Source organism: Squalius cephalus (genome assembly GCF_949319135.1).
Source record: "Squalius cephalus genome assembly, chromosome: 2".
Lineage (NCBI taxonomy): Eukaryota > Metazoa > Chordata > Actinopteri > Cypriniformes > Leuciscidae > Squalius > Squalius cephalus.
This window is the reverse complement of record NC_137123.1, coordinates 14,065,970-14,089,513: the sequence shown is the minus strand read 5'-3', so window position 1 is coordinate 14,089,513 and position 23,544 is coordinate 14,065,970. Positions and strand designations below refer to the sequence as shown.

General features: G+C 37.3%; 1 protein-coding gene across 2 annotated transcripts; it reads right to left on the bottom strand.

The window, feature by feature from the left end:
• On the bottom strand, positions 1 to 21,576 carry prkacab (protein kinase, cAMP-dependent, catalytic, alpha-b). 2 transcript variants are annotated; one of them, XR_013820009.1, is made up of 11 exons: positions 21,022 to 21,576; positions 15,298 to 15,359; positions 13,335 to 13,463; positions 12,294 to 12,392; positions 12,139 to 12,221; positions 9,910 to 10,036; positions 6,354 to 6,449; positions 5,823 to 5,945; positions 5,525 to 5,689; positions 1,032 to 1,311; positions 1 to 600 (listed from the first exon to the last, which is right to left on the bottom strand). XR_013820009.1 is itself a non-coding variant. In XM_079861226.1 (10 exons), exons 1-10 carry the CDS (start codon positions 21,065 to 21,067, stop codon positions 1,186 to 1,188), a joined length of 1,056 nt encoding a protein of 351 aa, XP_079717352.1. In that variant the 5' UTR covers positions 21,068 to 21,576; the 3' UTR covers positions 762 to 1,185. The 2 variants fall into 2 exon arrangements, 1 of the variants encoding a protein (XP_079717352.1); XM_079861226.1 differs by lacking the exon at positions 1 to 600 and having other exon boundaries at positions 762 to 1,311.
• Between the last annotated feature and the right edge of the window lie 1,968 nt (positions 21,577 to 23,544).

The following is a 23,544-nucleotide window of genomic DNA, read 5'->3' as shown; positions in this document are numbered from 1 at the left end:
ATTTATAGTAATACTTTATTGGAATGATTCTTGTGGTGCAAAATATCACAATTAACTTGAACCATGTCCTCAGGAGTAAGCACTGGTATCCACTGAGTTCACCTCCAGCTTAGAGGAGATATTTGTAGCCTAGAGAGTTGCGTGTAAGAAATTCTCACCCAAAAAGGAGCCAGATGCTCTGCACCCATTCAGAGAGAAGACTTTGCCTATTTAAAAATGCAGAAATGGAAGAATGAAGGGGGGAAGAAATGGCGAAAACGGAGAGAGCAATGCGGCGGCTCATTGGTCGACCGCAAGACTTCACCGTGTCAATCACGCACAGTGTGTGTGCGATTTCGTCAGGTATTAGAAATGTATAACCCAATGAGAACCGTAACAATTATAGTATTAACAATACTAAACAAACGAAACAAAAACATTCATCCCCTCCTCTGCACGAAGGCTTGACGCGGTCCGCTGTCGACTGCTATCTGTCAGCTAGAATCAATGAAACGACTGATGAGCCAAAATATTGACACTTGTAGGATTTCATGGCACATTTCATAGGTGAAAGTTCAAAGTTCATCAGTGAATATTTTACAGAGCGCAGTGGACCTACAGCTGAAAGAAGAAAAAGAAAAGAGGTGCTCATATTATGAAATCATGGCTTCTTTTCTATGCCATTTTCACTTCGTCGTCCCTTTCAGTGCATTTTAAGAATAAAGAAACACATGACAGTATACAGGACCAAAAATATTTCGGTTATTACACAGGAATACATATTTTTATCGTTCTTTTTTTTTTCTATTTTTCTGTATGGTTGTTATGGTGACCTAGTGGAGAACTTGCACCTTAGTGGTAACTGTTCAAGATTAGAGACTTAACTAATCCAGTCTGTTTTTGTGCGGCAACAACAATCCCAGTCCACAGGCCAACAATTACACCCCATCAAATCCATCATGATTAATATCACATGAACAGAGATTTAAAAAAAAAAAAAAGAGAGAAAATTGCAAACATGATTAAAATAGAGGAGATGATAAAGGCCTCACTGTTTATCCCTGGAGGTCTTCTCTGGACTCTTCCGCTGGTTTCTCTGCTGTTTTACAGGAGGAAGGATCGGTTTTTAAGATTCATGCACTTTTTCTCCTTCTCTCTCTTTCTCTCCACCTATATCCCTCGCTCTGATTTCTATAGTTTCTTCCTCTAGAATTCGGCAAATTCTTTTGCGCACTTCTCCGTGAACGACACACGGATCTCCTCTTCCTCGTAGTCATCGAAGTTGCTGGTGTCCCCGGGACCTCTGCATTTAGGCACAAATGGGGCCTCCACCTGCCAAAACACACATGGAGAGAGAGACATTTACCTGATCTTAAAAATTTCACGCTTGATATTTATATTTGAGCATGAAATCATCGCCAATACCAATATAAAGTATTTCTTCGCTCATGTTTTACACTCCCCTTTGTTTTTGTGTAACAGCAAAATCACACTGAATATTTGATATGTTTCTGTTCATCTAACAGCATTTGTCATAATTTGTGCTTGATTTACTTTTGACATGGATCATATATTATTTTTCAAATTACATATCGATCAACAGAGAAAAGTGTAAAAAGTATTTAAAACATATGTGGATTTGAGCTGCACGCCGATTTTTTTGTTTCGAACAGAGATTACGATTCTGAACGGACAACTAAACTAAATATAATTTACAAGAGGTTCTGACAAAATGTTAATTGCTGCAGTCTATTTAAAAGGTGTAATTACTAATTAATCTGAATGTATTATTTAAAAAGTAAATTGGGTTGAGTGAATGATTCAATGACTCGCGCATAAATACTTCACTTGTTTCATTACTAGATAATTCAGAACAAATAACTTGAATGGATTTATTCTACGTAAATGTGTTTTTGGTTATTTCTTACGTGAATAAAAACAGTCGAGAAAGACAACACATGTGTAACAGTATCACTGCATTCAGTCTTAAAGTGACAGCAGCCTAATATTCCTGCTGTTGTGTTTTTAATGTTAATCAAACAACAAAAGACAAGGAATTTACTCACTGCTCTAGACTGAAGAGCTTTTGTAACTTTAATAAGGATTCATCTTTCATCTTTATTTATAGTCAAATATGCAATGTTATTTTACATTTGATTACTTTATTCAGTTTATGTACCTGAAAACTAATGTTAGACCTACCTGAAAAAACTAAAAAGCATTTGTATATTTGCTCTATTGTATTTATTTGTGCTGTGTAGTTTGATTATTTGGTCTTACTTTCTTTATATTTATATGTCAGCAGTCAATTTTCTGCTGAACATAGCACATACCGAACTGTACCGAAACCGTGACCCTAAAACCGTCATACAAATTTCATAAAAAGCCGCCATGGCAAAGAGCACTCACTGTTTCACTTTTACATTTAATATTAAAGGGGTGGTATAATGCCCTTTTCACAAGATGTAAAATATGTCTTTGATGTCTCCAGAGTGTGTATGTGAAGTTTTAGCTCGAAATACTCCACAGATATTTGTATATACAGTACCAGTCAAAAGTTTGGAAACATTACTATTTTTAATGTTTTTGAAAGAAGTCTCTTATGCTCATCAAGCCTGCAGTTAAAAAAAAAAAAAAAAAAAAAAAAAAAACAGTAATATTATGAAATATTATTACAATTTAAAATAATGGTTCTCTTTTTTTAATATACTTTAAAATGTAATTTATTTTTGTGATGCAAAGCTGAATTTTCATCAGCAAGTACTCCAGTCTTTGGTGTCTTATGATCCTTCAGAAATCATTCTAATATGATGATTTGATACTCAGTTATTATCAATGATGGAAACAGTTGTGCTGTTTAATATATTTTTTTGGAATACTTTTTTTCAGGATTCATTGATGAGTAAAACGTTAACAGCATTTATTCATAAAAACAGCATTTATTCAAAATAAAAACATTTCTAACAATATAAATCGTTACCATCACCTTTTATCAATTTAACGCATCCTTGTTGAATTAAAGTACTAATTTCTTTAAAAAAAAATAGTTATTGTTCCCAAACTTTTGAACGGTAGTGTATATTGTTACAAAAGATTTCTATTCTAAATAAATACAGTTCTTTTTAACTTTTTATTCATCAAATAATCCTGAAAAAAGTATATCAGGTTATAAAAAAAATATTAAGCAGCACAACTGTTTCCAACATTGATCATAAATCAGCATATTAGAATGATTTCTGAAGGATCATAAGACACCAAAGACTGGAGTACTTGCTGATAAAAATTCAGCTTTGCATCACAAAAATAAATTACATTTGAAAGTATATTAAAAAAGAGAACCATTATTTTAAATTGTAATAATATTTCATAATATTACTGTTTATTTTTTTTTATTTTTTTTTTTAACTGCAGGCTTGATGAGCATAAGAGACTTCTTTCAAAAACATTAAAAATAGTAATGTTTCCAAACTTTTGACTGGTACTGTAGCATGTTAAAGTTGTCTCTTTTTGAGGGTGAGCAAAAAACAACTTTTGTATCTGTCCCTTTAAATGCAAATGAGCTGCTGCTCCCAGCACAGAAGGCGGAGCTTCAAGAGTTTGTGTCCTTTTACCTCACACAGACATGCACTGAAACCTTTTAGCCTTTTATGTTCAAACCGGATTCAGACAATGATGGAGAGACTCAAGAAGAAGTGCGTAGCTTATGTGTAGTTATCTTCTAGTCATTGATTAGCATATTCTGTCTTGATAATCTATAAATCGTGTCCAGGGGGCGGGGTTTATGTAAATTTTAGGAATGTCGAAGTCCCTACCAGCCGTTTGTTGTCGTCCTTAAAAAATGATTTCTTTAAAAGCAAATATCTCCCTTTACTTTGAACTTTGAGCATCGTAACTTTGCAGATGTTGTTTATGCTCAAACAGCAACATTACACACTAACTAAAGTTAGAAAAGAGTAATCATAATCAACCGCCCCTTTAAGAATTGTATGTACTGATTCCATTTAGTCTTTTCTCTTCAAAATGTTTGTTTCAGCATCACAAAGACTGATTCATTAGCCGCGTTTTCATTTACCCTTCAAATTGAAATTGGGATTTGAAAATACGCCAAAAGGAAACACGTCAATTTCGCAAAAACTCCCATATATCGCAAAAAAGTTTTTACGCTCACATGAGGTGGTTTTTCAGGCAATTCAAGTTTTTGTGTATTTACAGGTCACCTGGCGTATGTAAAAGTTGATCATTCTTTAAATAAGAAAGTATGTTCGGACAGAAGACGAGACAGAGTTCTTCATTAAACTCATAAAATGCAAAGGAATTACGGGAATACTAGATTCTGAACAACAAAGAAATGCCACAGTTTATCAAGAGCTTGAAGCAGATTTGAGGGAGAAACGCCCAGAAACACCTCATATGAGCCGCTCTCAAGTATAAGGGTCTTTTCTAGCCATTAATTCTTGGAAAACACTCCTACGTCTCCTTCCATTAAAAATAATGGCCAGTGCGGTGGCTGGGATATATGTAAACCTACTAATATCTGTTTCCATGATGTTTGGAATGATCATCGCGAGAGGAAAAAATTACGTTTCGGTCGCATAACATCGGTTAATGGAAATGCCATAATTTCGCAATAGTTTTTTAGGTGAATAGTTGCGCAAATCTGTAATGGAAACGCGGCTATTGTCTGCTCTACAACATGGAATAACATCAGTGAATGTCATTCATAAATAGTGTGTAGTGTGACGCAGCTTTAAGCCCCGTTCATACCGGCGACACGAGCGACAGTGGCCGTTGGCGACAGAATGTGGGCGTGTCAAGCGACGCGAGACACGCGATAAAAGTTCAGAAATTTCGACTTTATGCAAATGAGAAGTGAATTTCGCAAGCGACAACCAATCGGAATGAAGACCGTCAGTGGAGATTGCGTCACCGTCTCGACTGCAGGCAAGACAGCGATTTCACTGTTTTATATGATTTGACTGTAACCACACACATGGATATAATAAAATGATGCCTGGAAAAGAAACTTACGACAGTGATTTTGATTCATACATTGATAGTTTGTGTGTTGTAATTTTATGATCCAATTTTAGCACTGCTGCAGTTCATTTTACTGTTTCCCCTGCATTATGTTGAATATTAGGGACAAGAAAATGTATTATTTGTCAAATTCGAATGATGTTTTAGTAATTTATGACAGTATGACTGTTGATTGATCGATCGTTAATCTAGTTAATGATTTAATGCACTGAACACTGCTAATATAACAACACTCTCCAACAGCATAATGTTACTTTTTAATTGTTTTAAGCCTAATTCCTAGTCAAATTAGAATGATATCTTAGTTGTATATATCACTTGTGATTGTATTTTCTATAGATATGGCCAGGTGTGCAGTCTACCAATCACATTAGAGCGACAGCACTACGAACGCCCACAAGCGACTCGCAGTACAGAGACTAGAGCGGTGTGAACGGGGCTTTACAGGTCAAAACACTGTCTACATCAGATCACGGTCAGTGATGAAGGGACTGTGTGTGTTTCTCACCCTCCGCTGGTAAATGGCTATCCAGTCAGTAGTGGAGAACCACTTGTGTCCTTTAATGTCATTCACTCCGTTTTTAAGGTTTCCGAAGCGTTTGGTGAGGTCCACCTGTAGCAGGTTTCTCAACAGGTCCTTCAGGTCCGAACTGAAGTGCGACGGGAATCGTACCTGTGGAAAGAAACAAGCAAAACTAAACAATCACAAGGAAAGTGGTTCAGGTTGAAGGACAAGAATCTCAGATATTGTCGGATTCGTTTTGAAATCGATAGGCTGTTGTTTTGTTAAGCCTCGGCAAAATTACCTTTCCTGAGACAATCTTTTCGTAGATCTGAATGGGTTGATCGGCGAAAAAAGGAGGATAACCAGCAGCCATCTCGTACATCAACACACCCAGAGCCCACCAGTCCACCGCCTTATTATAACCCTGCCAGACACACACATCAGGAGCAGTTCAAGAGGAGAGGAAACACTGTAAAGTGGAGCGACAACTGCGTGCATTCATGGGAAGATGATTTAAACTAGTAGAGAAGGGATGAGAGATGAGATGCAAGTTATTCAAACTGAAACAGGTCAAATGATTAGCAAACAATTCATAGACACTACCGGTCAAAACTACCAGAAAAAAATCACTTCTGCATTTATTTCATCAAAAATACAGTAAAAACAATAATATTGTGAAATATTATAACAATTGAACTGTTTTCTACATGTTAAAATGTAATTTATTCCTGTGATCAAAGCTGAATTTCCAGCATCATTACTCCAGTCTTCAGTGTCACATGATCCTTCAGAAATCACTCTAATATGATGATTTGATGCTCGAGATGCTCACCTTGCTGAGGATGATCTCCGGGGCCAGATACTCCGGGGTCCCACACAGCGTCCACGTGCGGCCCTTCACCCGCTTCGCGAAGCCAAAGTCTGTCACCTGAACACAGTCACACACACATGACGATTTATGATGACGCTGTGATTTATGAAACATTTCTTTGATGTCACTCTTATATTAGCCACAAGGAGGCAGTAATGGTGAGATCATGAGCTGTGTGTGATTTAGAGCACATCCAGACTGCTCACACACACACACACACTCTCTCTCTCTCTCTCTCTCTCTCTCTCTCTCTCTCTCTCTCTCTCTCTCTCTCTCTCTCTCTCTCTCTCTCTCTCTCTCTCTCTCTCTCTCTCTCTCTCTCTCTCTCTCTCTCTCTCTCTCTCTCTCTCTCTCTCTCTCTCTCTCTCTCATCCACACAGCTCACATACTGCTCATATACTGCTCACTCACACACACTTTATTTACACCCAAACCTGACTCCTTTTTCTCACACTTTTTGGGTTTCAGCAAAATCACATTGATTTTGAAATGTTTGTTCATCTCATAATCTGTGCTTGATTTACCCTTGACATGGATCATAAAATATTTTCCAAAGGCCAATATATTAAGTATAACAGAGAAAGGAGTGAAAAATACTTACTTTAAAATACATACTGATGTAAAGTAAGTCACAAATGTTGACATTTGCTTTTTAAAGTAATGATAAATATTACTTATTAGGTCAGTCATGCTAATTAAGAAATTTAAGACAGGGAGTCCAAAGTGTTTCATATTAATTTCAGATTCGAACTAAATATTACATCATAATTAAATATGAATATCACGTAGATTAACTAATGCCAATGCCTAATGCCAAAATGTTTTCTTTGTTCACCAAGTAATTTACTGGTCAGGCATTATTGTTAATTTGCAAGACTATATGGAGAAAATGACAATTTGATGGATAATTTAAATATACAGTGCTATGCATAAGTTTAGACACCTATACTAAAGTTGACTAAAAAGAGGAATAAAAAATCATCTTTTGGAAACTGAACTTAATGCCTTAATTAAAAAAATTAGGAAAAATCCAACCTTTAAGGACACCAATTTTCTTTGTGAATGAATAATGTATCATAAATAAATAAATGTTCTTCCTTAAAATACAGGGTGCATAAGTCTGGACACCCCTATGTTAAATTCCCATAGAGGCAGGCAGATTTTTATTTTTAAGTAATTTTATTTTTTTAGGATACTATGCATCCTGATAAAGTTCCCTTGGCCTTTGGAATTAAAATAGCCCCACATCATCACATAGCCTTCACCATACCTAGAGATTGGCATGGTTTTATTTCAGTTAGCCTAATAGCTGGTTTGATTTGCATTGAGAGATGATCTTATGGAAAGTACCCCATGCCAATCTCTAGGTATAGTGAAGGCTATGTGATGATGTGGGGCTATTTTAATTCCAAAGGCCAAGGGAACTTTATCAGGATGCATAGTATCCTAAAAAAAAAATTAAAAAAAATACTTAAAAATAAAAATCTGCCTGCCTCTATGGGAATTTAACATAGGGGTGTACTCATGTATTTTAAGGAAGAACATTTATTTATTTACGATACATTATTCATTCACAAAGAAAATTGGTGTCCTTAAAGGTTGGATTTTTCCTAAATTTTTTAATTAAGGCATTAAGTTCAGTTTCCAAAAGATGATTTTTTATTCCTCTTTTTAGTCAACTTTAGCATGGGTGTCTAAACTTATGCATAGCACTGTATTCTGTAATCACATTTTGGTAATGTATTCATTCCGCAGTCACAGCTGAGCGTGAAACGCTGCTTGGAGACTTTCAAGATAGTTACAAATAATTAATAAAAAAATAATAATTTAATTGTTCATATGTTTTATTCTTGTTAGAAGATTTTTATTTTTTACTGATTATGAACGGTCATTTTTTCATGAAAAATCATGATTGTACTTATTTTTTTCGAAAGTAAGGTTAATGTAAGCAGCTTCTTGCAATACTCTCCTAAATGCGTAATAAAACCTAAGTGCAAACATGACCGCTTTAATGACCGTATAGCCTATGGTCGTTTTTACTGTCCAATGACAGTCCATCTTATATCTACTTAGAGTGGCATGGGAGAGAGTTGGAAGCTAAATTGTTGCCCCTACGAGTTAATAATAACATATTTTAACAAGATATTCAAATGGATAAATTATTATTATTATTTTATTTTTTTGCTTAGTATTTATCAATCAATTCATTATAAACAATGTAACAAGACATTTTTTTAATAGAATGTCTGTTTTCTAATATTATTATTTTTTAAGTGTATAGGGTCGCTAACAACCCACGGTATGTAATAGTGTAAGTATATTTTTTTCTGTGCAACAATTGAGTCTCTGATGACTCAGTAAGAGCAATTTACCTTTATTCCTCAAAGTGACAATATCTGATACACAATTATGGCATGAGTGATCAAAATATTGATTTGAAGACATTGAGAACGTGTTTGCGATGGCGAATATGAGCCAGATGCTGAATATACTGGGGAATGAGCTCTGATGAGGACAGTGATGATGATGATGATGATATAAAACATCTGCTCAAATTTAACCCTTCAAAGTTCCAAAACATCACGAAATATGCTTTATTTTATTCTTCTGTAATTGTTATTAAAATATCAAGAGTGTATACATACAGTCAAACCAACATTTATTCAGACACCTTCAACATTTCTCACATTATCACAGTTTATTCGCTATCATTTAGAAAATGGAAATAAAATATGAGTTATTAAATCAGTGGATATTTCTCTGGTTTTGTCCGTCCTTCTGTCAGACTGTCTCATAAATGAATTATGTTGAATATCTGTCAGCTGATAAATTTAACTACACAATTATATAACACCAGTTTAGCTCAACCAATCACCAAGCGATGCTTCATTTAGTTCAGTCTGTGTGTGAAACTGTCGCATTACAATTAAAGAAAAAAACTTCAGCAAAACATGATCAGCTCAAAGTGTCGGAATAATTGTTGGTCCCAAATTTGTATACATTTTTACTGGTATGAAGAATATTTGGGTATAATGTCACAGTTTACTTTATTTTGCTCTCCTCTTACATAAATTAACTAATAGTGTCCTGCACACACTAGTACAAAAAAATATCAAAAATGATATCTGGTGTCTGAATAACTTTTGACTGTAGATATAGATCCGGGTCGCTAAAGACCCGAACATGTAATAATGATTGGCGGAACATTTATGCATAATGGTTAAACTTTACAGAAAAGGGTGTGCAAAAATATTTGTTTAAAATACTTATTGATGCATATTAATGTAAAGTAGATCACAAATGCTGGAGAACAGTAATGATTCAGAAGTTCAAACATCACATGAACAACCTCAAAAAATATTCAAATGAGCAGAAAAACTGAGCAACAAAATTGTGAAAACACCTAAAATGTCAGTCATACTGGCAAATGAAAGGAGTCTTAGTTCTATTCCAGACTGTTCATTTCCTAATAAATATTAGTGTCTGTTGAATGTGAACTCTTTTACATATGTTTTACCTGGATGTATCCCTGCTGATCGATGAGGAGGTTCTCTGGTTTAAGGTCTCTGTAGATCAGGTCAAGGGCGTGCAGATATTCAAAGGTCAAAACTATTTGTGAAGCATAAAAGCGTGCATGGGGTTCACTGCAGAAAGAGAGAGAGTACAGAGAGAGAGAGCAAAAGACAAGGAGAAAACACACCGTTACATAAAGGCATCAGCAAGAATAAAACAGATGGACTGAACCTCGATGCATCAGTGATTTACTGCATTAGGACACAATGTCACTGCAAAAAAACAAATAAATATTACGCATGTCACAGTCTCACATTAGCACAAAAAATCCTCGGATTTCACTGGAAGTCATGGTCTGGTTCTTTAAACCCAAAGTTGTTTTATCCTCTATATTTAGCTAGACGAACACGAGCCGAAGCCAAAGAAATCAAGCACAAATATGCAGACTGATGGGGCGACTGTTATGTGCCTAGTGCTGATCAAATGTCGGATCAGTTTTATGTCAACTTTTATGTGGATTAAATACAATTTTTTAATTGTTTTAATAAAATGTCATAGAAGAACCATTTTCAGTTCCTCATAGAACCTTTCAGTGAAGAGTTCTTTAAAAGAACCATTTCTTCTTAATGTGAAGAACATTCTAAAAATCTAAAGAATCATTTTCTTACTGAAAAGAACCTTTTGTTCAATGGAAGTTTCTTCACGGAACCATAAATACCCATAAAGAAGATTTTTTTAGATGTAGGTCAGAGGATCAAATTTAGGACTTGGAATCACATTTTAAAGAGGCCAAAAACAGATGCAAAATGTAATCTCAAATTTCTTTCTTTGGTCATTTATACACATGCCATTCAATCTGAGTCAAAAGAAATATAAATACGACCTGTTTTCCTTCTAAGCATTTGGTCTTTTGTAATTGCACATGTAAACCACGAGTCAGAGGTTCACACACATTTCTCATCAACCTTAAAACAGTTTGATTTGAAGGCTTCTGCTTAAAGCCCGACAACTGTGATTTTTAAGAATGAGTTGAACCAGATAGTGACAGAAAAACACCAAGTCATAGATGTGTTTTTCGTGTTTTTAATGACTTGTAGTCAGAATGGAGAATGTGTGTGTGTGTGTGTGTGTGTGTGTGTGTGTGTGTGTGTGTGTGTGTGTGTGTGTGTGTGTGTGTGTGAGTGTGAGTGTGTTTTTATTTGCAAAACTTACATTTCAACAAAAATACAAATTTGAGAACATAAAAAAAACAAGTAGAAGAATATACTAGATAATAAATGTATTTTTAAATAATGTATTTAAAAATGTTGTTGTTTTTAAATCTTTTGAATTAGAGGAGATATTTAAAGTGATGATAATAGTAAACATAAATCCTAAGCAAATACTTTTTTTATTTAAAGAATACGCTTTTAATGTTGTTTATATGTCTATGTGGAGTTTTTTCTCCTTAAAACTGCAGTGAACAAAGACAGTCTCAAAAACACACTTTGAAATCGCTGGTGTTTCTGACGTCACAAACTATCTTGTAACCAATCAGATCAACGTGTGATCGTCAACGAGTGGATCTCTGAGCTGAGTGAGTGAGTGGAGGCGGGGCTCATTTGCATATTCATAGAACCACGCATACTAAATGAGGCAAGGGTGTCGAGTTAAATCAAGATAGTTTAAGGCATAAAGACATTTTAAGGACAAAAACATTAAAATAAGTAATTTTGGTGATCAAAGATGAGCTTTAAGGGATAAAATTATTGACTACAGGGGGACCTCAAAGGGATAGTTCACCCAAAAGACGATATTTTGAAGAATATGCGTAGCCAATTGACAGCACCCATAGTATTTTTTATTCCTACTATTACCTGTGTTCTTCAAAATATCTTTTGTGTTCAGCAGAAGACAGAAACTCAAACAGGTTTGTTACAACATGAGGGTGAGTAAATGATGACAGAATTTTCATTTTTTGGGTGAACTGTCCCTTTAAGGCATAGTCCCTCTGTAGCCCCGCCCCTTTTCAGCGTCTCCCGGTTTGTATTTCCACAGCATGAAGGTGAGATCTTACAGATTTATGAATGAACGGCTCGTTTTAAAATCTACTATTTGTTACATTACAACACTCATGATGTCTTTCGCTAACTCTACAATAAGTAAATCCACTTCACCAGCTAATTACTCTTCGACAGCGATGCCATAGAAATACACAGAGTATATAAATGTACATAAATGTACAGATATTCACCTGAATCTGCCGATTCTGCGCAGGTGCGAAAACATCTCCCCTCCCTGAACGTACTGCATCACCATGTAGAGATTGGTGTTGTCCTGCAACAAACACACACACACGTCCATTACATGAGCCATCATCCAGTTACTGTTGTCCTGAACGTTCCTCACCTTGAAGGAGTACTCCAGGCGCACTAGGAAGGGGAAGCTGACGGCCTGCAGGATCCTCTTCTCGTTTAGTGTGTGTTCGATCTGCTTCAGCTTCACCACCTGAAGACAAGCAGTGTTACTGAACGCATCCATCACGTCTAATGCCGAGTTCACACTGAACCATTTTAGGCCCGATTTTCACTCGCCGACAGGTTTTGGGAGATCGCCGATGAATGCCCGAAATCACAGGCAAATCAGTGCTCGTTCACATGAGTGACAATCACACAGTGTGAATGATCAAAGACGAGATCTGAGAGAATCGCAGACACACGTGAGATATTTGGCATGCTAAACATCTGGACCTGTCGGAGACTCAAAATCCTGCTGTGTGAATGTGTTCTGACTGAAAACGACATCGGCGATGACCGACAGCCAATGAGAGAGCAAGATACTGGACAGCGGGATATTCGGGGAGGAGTTATAGACCAGAATATCAGTATTTTAATAGATATATTTACAATTATATCAAACGGAAACAGAGCACAAACATTTGCTTGACCAGCAGAACATTGCAAAACTATTTATTTTCCCCAAACTCTCTTTGCAGAACACACAATCCTTTAAAAAATATTTTTATAAATTATAAAAATGTACAAATTAAACGCAATATGCGTTGACGTCACAATCGTGTTGCATGCCTGAAGTGTACATATGAAGTAGGTCAAAATCGAGGGAGCGAGGGTCTGTCCATATAAACTTCCCTCGTCCACTTCACAGTGGAACACACTTCAAAATGGCGGCAGGGATTCCCCCGAGGGGAAGTGCTTAGGGAAGTTCGCAAGTGCGTGTCTAAAAGTGGACTGGAACGCAGCCCCAGTCGTAGTCATGTAAAGTCATGCAGTGTGAGACCTGTCGCCGATCCATCTTACAGTGTGGACACAGCAGAGACTGAATGTTACGCCAGATAGTCGTGCAGTGTGAATAGAACAGTGACCCGGCTACTGTGAAAACCGTGCAGTGTGAACTCGGCGTAACACCAGTTTGAGTGTCAGCCCCCCTCACCTTCTGTTTGTTGAGGATCTTCATGGCGTAGTGCTGGCCGGTCTCTCGGTGTCTGACCAGCATCACGCGCCCGAACGAGCCAGTGCCCAGAGTCTTCAAGCGCTCGAAGTCCTCCAGGCACGCCGTGTTCTGCGGGACAGGCCACGCTGTTTTTAGCATGTTTATGTGCAGTTGTTCACCGATACTGAATTACTGAGCCAATTATCCGATTAATCAGAACAAAATCTGCTCATACAGACAGTTTTTAGACCTTGTTTCAAATTAAAAAGGTAATTGCGACTTTTTTTATCTCACAATTCAGACTGTTTTCTCTCAATTGCGAGTTTACATCTATACAAAGTGATATAAAGTCGCAGTTGCGAGAAAAAAGGTCATAATTGTGAGATAAAAACTCACAATTGTGAGTTATAAAGTCAAATTTGCATGATATAAAGTGGCAGTTCTGTGTTATAAAGAATAAAACATTTTAAAAGATAATTGCAACTTTTTATCTCACAATTGTGAGTTTATATCTCGCAATTCTGACTTTATAACACACAATTTGGAGATATAAAGTCAGAATTGTGATATAAACTCACAATTCTGAGGAAAAAAGTCTTTTTTTTTCCTTAAAATTGGACTTAATAACTCGCAATTGCGAGTTTATATCTCACAATTCTGAGAAAAGATGTCAGAATTGTGGTATATAAACTCAATTATCTCTAATATTAAGTCGCAATTATATTTTTAAATGTTTTATTCTGTGACGGAAACAAGCTTCCATACGTTTCAGAATAACTGGTCTCAGTTATAAACAGAAAACACATTTACACGCTTAACTCACATTAACTGAATTCTGAAAATCAAAATTGACCATTCATATTTTTATTGAATTTTGCAGTATTTATTATAAATGATCTATCTGTGCACACAATTTTCTTTTAATTAATGTGTAAACTTAAAACTTAAGTAAATTCCCCTCCTTCTCTTCTCTGATGACGAGGGCGGGGCAATAACCTGTCAATCACATCAGATCCACCAATAGCAAACCGCAACCATCCAATCAATTCCACAAGCCCCGCCCTACATTTGTTCTTATTAGAGAAGCCGTTTCCGGGCTGTGTGTGTGTTTGCGTGTGAGCTTCTATGTATTTGATCCACTTGTGTTTATGCGGGCCTTCTTTTGCTGTACGATATCTAAAATTTAAGCATAACGTAGCATTGTGAGTTTTATTAAAGAATCACTCACAGCAGACTGCCGAATTATTCAAAGTTATTTCACACAAGAGACATTTTCTTCACACACAGCAGTAAATCTAACAGTTTCTCCACCCCCTTTTGACTGACAGGATATAATCGGCACTGATCATTGGCTGTTTATTAACGATACTGGTTTCTAGTAGTGATGGGTGCTTTCGAAAAAAGTACTTTGTGAAGCTTCGAAACCTTTGTGAAACATTTGTTTAGGATTATCGAATTGGAGCACGTATCAAACTCTCAAAGTCACGTGATTTCAGTAAACGGGGCTTTATAACTGTTTCAAAATGTTTTGAAGTTTCAATGGTTCAGCGCTACAAATGGATAAAATAGCATCTATTATACAGACACTTCATATTTAAATGGTATTAGATGATTTGTTAAGTGCATTATCTTTCAATAAAACATTTGCAGTTGGTTTGTAAAATGTTTTTATGTATTTTTTTAAGTTTTCCCTGCATTTACACAGTTCTGACCGGCAGGCGTCACCAGAAACAGTCAATCATTGCTGTTTTAATCGATCTGAAGCTCTCATCACTAGTTTCGAGAGTGTTTTGTGTGGTTTCTCAAAGGAGTCAGTGATCTTCTGGGTTTGTTCAGCTGTTGTTTAAATGACCAGGTGACACTCGTTTAACATAATACAATAAACCAGCTCTGAGAACTATTCCCACTGGAAACGCTTGCGTATTGAAAGCTGCAGTCTGGTTTTCCCTTTATATCCTCTTACCTGTGCAGGATTCTCCCATTTCCTGAGGAAATCTTCTTTGGCGAAGGCCAGAAACTCTTTGACTGTGGGAAGAGACAGAAAACACACTCAACATTACAAGAAACAACATCATATTTGGTTTCTAAGGCCACTAAATTATCAAAACCTGTTGCACACAATCTACTACATGCCTTCTGTCGTCAGATTGACAGTTTATACTTTTTTAGCTGGTAAAAGTATCATTTTAAAAGGTTGTGATACAAGGTTTGCTGTGATTTGTATAAAATAAATGTAAGAATAACTTTTATATTGTTAGTGGTAATATTACAAGATGAACAATTACTGGACTGAAGCAACTGATAGATGTACTTGATTATCCATTCATCAAAATGTGAGCCATCAAATATGATCATCAGGCTTTTGAAGAAGGTTTATCTAAATCATCATCATTGTATTGCATTATTTTGCCTCCACAATAAAAACTACTGAGCTTTGATCATAAAACTAAGCATTTAAAATATTAATCTTACTATTTAATATTATTGGGAGATTCAGCGACAACTAATATTTATATGCATTTTTTTAGTAGTTGTTGGAAATTGCATTGACATTAAAATGTGTTTCATCAGAATTTCATTGTACTTTTTGGCCATATAAATATCAGGAACTGCACCAGATTGCGTAGTTTTCCTCAGTTTGGACCTTTGAATAAAACTGAGGCGTTTTTTCCTCCACGTTCTCGCTAAAATATACTATAGCCAAAAAAGCCGGATGTATTGAATTTGAACAAGATGGTTAAGGATAACGCCGTGCCCTAACTACACGCGACGCGACGCGCGATAAAAGGTATATTTTTCATGTTAATCAGTTTTTGTCCTATCCAGCCGCGACGGCGACACGCGACGATTATATTTTAGAAACGGTTTCTATTTTTCTGCGACGTCGCGCTGGAACAAACACAAAGTGTGGAAATGATCATCTCAGGTACTGTTTATGTGCTTTAATTAATGTTAAAAGCGTGTAATGTGACTTTGAATATCATTTAGTGCTCCAGCTTTGTAACTTAGCTGTAAAAGCAACAATGGATAATTCACCTCAGATCTTGAAATTCAACTAATGGAAACAAGAACGTTCAAATGTGAACAAACAAGTGTAGGCCTATTATTTGTAAGATTTTTTTTAGAAACTCAGCTTATGTATTTTTAATAATGTTTAAAGGTGCTCTAGGTAACTTTTTAACCTTAACTGAACAGCTTCGGAGTCAGTGGAATGGTTATATTACTTATTTCGGGTTGAATGGTGGTGGTTTCGCACCCCCCTGGTGCCCGAGAGCGGAAAAAACTCACTTGCAACTTTGGGACGCGGGTCGGTGTCAGGAAGTATCGCGTGATATCAGGTCTCGCGATGTAACGAATTGCTTGACGGCACTGCACACGTACACGCCCCTATTCAAGCACCGGCGGGCTAGCTATAAGCAAAGGGCAACGATAGATTGAGTTATGGCTGAGGCTGAGCCTGTAAAAAAGAAGCAGAAAGCTAGGAAATCTTTGTCGGAGGACCAACGAAAGAGGAAACGGGAGACTGACCGAGCAAGAAGTCAGACTCGAGTAAATATATCGGACCGGCTTTTTCAGAATGGTGAGAACTGAGAGAAACAGAAGCCTGCAAAACGGATGCTGATCCTGCTGTTGCACTTGTAAGTTAAGTATCTTTGGAATAAACTGTGTTTAATATTTAAATTTCAAGTAATTGTGACCTCAGGATGTTTGCTATTGTCTGTAAAGGTTTTTATTATGATCGCTGTCTGTTAGGGGCTTACTAGTACGCTAGATACTATAACTTTGATGTTAGCATTGTCATAGCAAACACGTTTGATTTCTGTAGTTGTTTGGCCGTTCCTCTGTCGGTTTTATTTGTGTAACTTACACTTTTATTTTATGTCACTAAGTCAACGCGTCTGATAGTAGGCAATATCAGACGCGCAAAATGTTGCACATATCATGATCGAGCTAGAAAAAACGTTCTGATGTTTTCTTAGACAAGCAAAGGTAAACCATCATTCTACCAGATGAACTTATAGACCTTGCTAATATAACTTTAGACAAATATTAGCCTCCGATATATATTTTTTTTTTATGCTCATGCCCATTCTCCCAAAAAAACAAAAAAACAAACAAACAAACACGAAAGCAGTAGTTCGCCTCGTTCATATCGTTCGTTCCCGGTAAAAATACTAGTATGCATGACAACACAATAAATAAAAAAATCGCCATCAGTTGAAAAGAAAGTATTGCTTTACTTGCCTCGGTAGACATAACTGGTTTTGAAATAGCCGGTTCCTCTGCTCAGCTAGGTTGACAGCTGATCAGCTGGGTTGCTCGTGGCGAGGGGGGAGGGACAACAGTTCGTTTTTACGACAGAGTGTTTGAAAGCATTATACTACCAGACACTAGGGGGAGCTCGTAGAGAAAAAACACTCAGACTTGCATAGTGTCCCTTTAAATGGTGTAATATTTGTGAATTTGATTAGACTACTTAAACATTTTCTTGCGATTGCCGTCGTCATTACTCTCTCTGGTGCCGTGCACTTGCCGCGAGACTCCGCCCACACGCTGTTCTGATTGGCTATGGGTTTTGATTGATTTTGACGCATCTCGCAGTGTACAAATTATTTGTCGCTGGCATCGCGTCTGGTTAGGGCACGGTGTAATGACAAGGTTTAAACGTGATAACGTGGCAAAATCAGCAATGCAAAAGGTTCTAAAAAGTTGATTCAACTTCAGCTTACAATAAGTGTAATTTTAACCTTTCAGTTTTAAAATCCATTCCGCAGATTTTCCCACAAACTCAGCACAGAAAGATAAAGCAAGCAAAAAGACAAATTGCAAGTGAATAGCACAACAAGCCCACAGCAGGCCAGCGGGGAAGGACCTGTCTAAACTGTGTGTTCAAGCAGGGCTTAATATGGGAGTTAGGCCTATACCCGGTACACATTGTATGATTTTGGTCTGTCCCAGACGAAAGATGACCAATCGTGGAGATTTCTGTGATTGTGACTCCTGATCGTGGTTCAAAAGGTTCAAAGGCGGTCTTGCGACCAAAGATAGTCTACAATCATTTTCAGTGTTTGCTGCTACTTCTACCGTAGCGTTTGATAGCCAATCAAAATGCGACATGTATTGATCAACGCGACATGGCGCTAAAACTTCAAACTACTTTCCTCAAGCCCTATTTGCACAATGGTCAAGCCATATTCACCTCTTTCGCTTCATCCTCTTTTTTTCAGCACACATAAAAACCACAAGTGCGATTCATCTTGCTCCATTTGTTCACCACTAGCGCATGCTGATGACGTTTTATTCTGTAATACTAATTAGCATCGTAGCCTACAATTTAATAGGTGTCATCATCGTAAAGTTTACATGCCTGTCGTACACAAGTTTATTAGATCCATGCCGTACAGTTTGATTTGCAATGATCTTATAGGATCTGTAGCAGGTGTAAAACGACTCAATACGCTCAAGATAAATGTTTAGCGAATTTCACAACGCACACTGTTTCAAAGTAGCTTTTAGGAAATCACAACGTTAATGTTTATACTATCTTCATGTCTCACAGTAACATTTAGCAGATTCGAGCTGAGTGATAATATATAGTTTACATTCTGCAGCGATACAAGCACTCAGCGGGTGAGATTTGCTATGCAGATAAAGTTGGATATATTATTAGTCTTTTTAACCCCAGGTTAAAGGGTTAATTCGCCCAAAACTGAAAATTAACCGATGATTTACTCACCCTCAAGCCATCCTAGGTGTATATGACATTCTTCTTTCAGACGAACACAGAGTTCTATTAAAAATTGAACTGGCTCTTCCCAGCTTTATAATGGCAGTGAATGGTACCTTAGATGTTGAAGCCCATAAAAGTGCATCCATCCATCATAAAAGTAATCCATACGTCTCCAGGGGTTAATAAAGGCCTCTGAAGCGAAGAAAAATATCCATATTTATAACTTTATAAACAGTAATCACTGGCTTCCGTTAACGGCTGTACGCGAGTCTTGTTCCGACGGAAGAGTGACCTCTGACCTGAAGAGTGACCTCTGACCCGACGCATGACGTAGAATGTAGGAGTGGCGTAAGCTCAGGTGAGAATTGACGCCTTTCGCGGTTCAAACAACAAACTTTAGCTCCTCCCACATTTCTCTTCTAATACTCTTGTTTTAGACTTCTAATTCATGACCAGTGTTTTGTTTTCCTCGATCCTTATCCTCATCAATACGTCATGTGCCGGGTCAGAGGTCACTCTTCAGGTCAGAGGTCACTCTTCTGCCGGAACTAGACTTGCGTACAGCCGTTAACGTAAGCCAGTGATTATGGTTTATAAAGTTATAAATATGTATATTTTTCTTACACAAACGCATGGCTTCACTTCAGAATGCCTTTATTAACCCCTCGAGTCATATTTATGATGGATGGATGGATGCACTTTTTTCGGGGGGGCTTAAAAATCTCAGGTACCACCATTCACTCCCATTATAAAGCTGGGAAGAGCCAGGATATATTTTAATATAGCTCTAAATGTGTTTGGCTGAAAGAAGAAAGTCATATACACCTAGGATGGCTCGGGGCCGAGTAAATTATTGGATAATTTTCATTTTTGTGTGAAAGGCCACTTTTAACCCTGGGTTAAGCAATGTTTCACACTTGTATTTGTAACAGGGGTTTAGCGGCACCAATTTTTCACTAGCAAAGGTATGCGTTACATTGAGTTGTTTCGCAACAGACACACCAATCATAAGAAGAATTCCTGCCTCAGAAAATATTAATTCATTTTGTACAGTCACAGAAACTCTCCAGCGTCAGCATCGGGGGAAACGGTTGAGCAGTTTTTATTCCTGTTTTGACATTTCATACTGAAACAGGAAGGTTGGGTGGGACATATCGAGGGACAAATCGAATATTTATTCATTAACATCATTAGCCAGTAGCCACTGGTTCACGACACAGCTGCGAGACGTGATGTGATCATTTCAGAAAGCATTTTATTGGACAAAAACACGCAAGATGATGCTGTCAACAATTTTGATTTGATTTCCAGAAGAGAAAGACTCATTAAAAACGTCAACAGTGAAGGGCAAGCGTGATTTTAGAGCATTATTAAAACAGATTGCAACTCGATTTAACAATGTAAATATGCAAATTAATGATGATACCCTGATGGGTTTAAGCCTACATGTGTGAAATCTGACAACCTAATTACTAGGCTAAACCAGGGTTAGTATGAACCGTGTGAAACATCAAAGACTTAACCCAGGGTTAAACATTTCAACCAGCAGGGCCGTAACCATCAAATATGTCAATTAATACGGTTGTTATCAAATTTTGATTCGTGGTCCCCTGAATATAAGGGGCTCTTGCTGTTTTCTTCAGACCTTCTACACATCTGGACCCATCAAATACACACACATAGAGTCTTTTCTGTTGAATAAACATTCTTGATATGTTATATGGCACCGCATACACATACACACACAAAACCCCCAAACGAGGCGCTTATTAAAGCATCAACACATTGTTTGAGCCTGAAATCGCCATGACAGCATCAGCATCCTCTCTCTCTCTTTGCTGAAGCCTCACACATGCACGAATATATTCCCGAGGAATCTGAGCATCTGATGATGAAACCGATCGCCATGATCGATCATGACTAAACACAATGATCGGGAGGTTTAAAGACACCCACCGCTTTCCATCTCGTTTCCCCGTTTGGCGGCCGGCGTGTTGCCCATGTCTCCGGGCCTGTCAGGCGCTGGAGACCCGCAGGAAGATGATGCTCCTGCCGCGCCTCGGCTCTCACGGTCCGTGAATGCGATTGACGCCTGCCGATCGGCTTTGAGAGTGAAAATAGTGGACGTTAACGCGTCCGATGTGTTCACGGATAAACGGCGATCGCTTATGAACGCAGAAGCATCTGTGTTTAAAGGGCGGACGGGCCGCCAGCATCAACCCGGACTCGGGCGTCCTTTCCTGGCTTGGCTCTCCGCCGCACCTCCGCGGCCCCGCAGTCCCTCGCTCGCTCGCCGCCCCGCGGGGTGTTCCGTGTTCCGGGAATCGCGGGTGAAAAACACGGACGCAGGATCGGTGAGATGATCGTTCATGCAGCTGCGCTTCCCGTAGCCATCGACACAGACTCCGCCCACACGGACTGAGCGCCGCCCCCCGACTCACCCCATTGGCCAGGCGGACAGATGTGTGGAGTGATTGACAGGCACTAATCAAGCTGTTGTGAGTTGTGATTAGCCAATGTAGAAAGAGAACTGTCCCTTTTTTATGTTTATTAAAATGGACGGGACTTTATGAATGATGTTATTGAGTGGATTAAATGTTCACTGTTTTATAAAATAAACACATGTATTGAACATTTCCACTGTTGTTGTCCTGGGGAAAAAAACGATGCCGATCATTTAACCAATAAAAGGACAATTTTGTCACTCTGGAACTATTATAGGCTTAACCCGCAATATTTTGAATATATAAAATATAAAACTTAAATATATATATATTTTTTGTTGAAATCCAAAATGGTAACATACAAAACATCAAAGCATTATTTCCTTGTGTGAAAACAAGGTTATAGTTAACATTTAGGGAAATAAAATGTAGAAAACCTATAGGTTAAAATGAACAAAATTCAAATGAGTCAATACATCATCAATTCTTCTTCCAAGGTGTGCTTTTGTCTTACCCTGATTCACTATGGTAAGCATATTATAAGTGTTTATATTTTAAAACTGTCGGGATGGTTTTCATGGGAAATTGCATATGCATCACTAGCCCATGCGTGTCTCGTCACAAAAATTGGTTATCACATGTTATTAGGCAGATTTTAACTGTAAAACAAATCTGAAAAAAAAAAAAATCTGCTAAAAAGCAAAAGGGTACAAAATATCAAAGCATTATTTCCCTGTGTGAAAACCAGACGTTGCAGGCTTATAATAGTTATCTAAAACCAACTAACAAATGAACCATAAAAAAAGCAATAAAATAAGCATAAGGTAAAATAAAAGGAAACTTAAAGGTAAACTGTTTTTTTTGTGTGTGTGTTAAAGTCCCCCTGTAGTCAATAATAGTATCCCTTAAAACTCATCTTTGATCACCACAATGACATATTTAAACGTTTTTTCCTTGAAAAAAATTATTCATGTCTTAAAATAGCTTGAATGTAGCTCGACACCTTGCCTCATTTAGTATACGCGGTTCTATGAATATGCAAATGAGCCCCGCCTCCACTCACTCACTCAGCTCAGATCCACTCGTTGACGATCACACGTTGATCTGATTGGTTACAAGGTAGTTTGTGACGTCAGAAACACCAGCGATTTCAAAGCGTGTTTTTGAGACTGTCTTTGGTTCACTGCAGTTTTAAGGAGAAAATACTCAGCAATGGTGTCGACTTATGAATTTACACATGGTTTGTCTTAAAGCACATTATAAACACCATATAGACATATAAACAATATTAAAAGCTTGATTTTCACCACAGGGGGACTTTAAAAATTAACGTTTTTATTACTCAACAGGTAAGCTATTTTATTGAACAGATAAATGTTCACATGTATCTAACAGAGTTCTCTGTAAAGCATGATCTATTGTGAAGGCTCATATTCATGCACACAGTCATGCAGAGCCGAAGCACAACAGAAACAATGTTCTTCTGCAAAATGCAGAAAATTTTTTATTTAGTTTAACTTGATGTACTACAATAACTAAAACTAAAATAAATAAATACTATATAGAACTATTTAAAAGAAATATCTTTTTTTTTTTTTTACTAAAACCGTAAATTAAAACTTTAACTTCAAATAAAATGGGAAAAACATATACATATATATACACCGGTATGTATATATGTGTGTGTGTGTGTTATATATATATATATATATATACACAATCTCAATACTAAAGCACTGCCCTGTTGGTCCTTGCACTGTAAACTGCAGTCATCCAGATTTGTTTTAAACATAAAGCAAAAAGACTCTCAAAAATGTTGTATTTTCTGAAGCTTTATAAGTTTCTGCTCATGAGTGGTAAATATGAATTCCTGAATGCATATTATGATGTGGGCGTCACCTGACTCTCGTCCACAGCCCCTCTGACCCACAGTCTGCATATTTCCACACACACATCAGAGGACAGAGAAGAGAGGAGGGATGGAGGGATGAAAGGAAGAGTAGTTGTCTGATGTGATGTGTGGATCAAAGGTGGA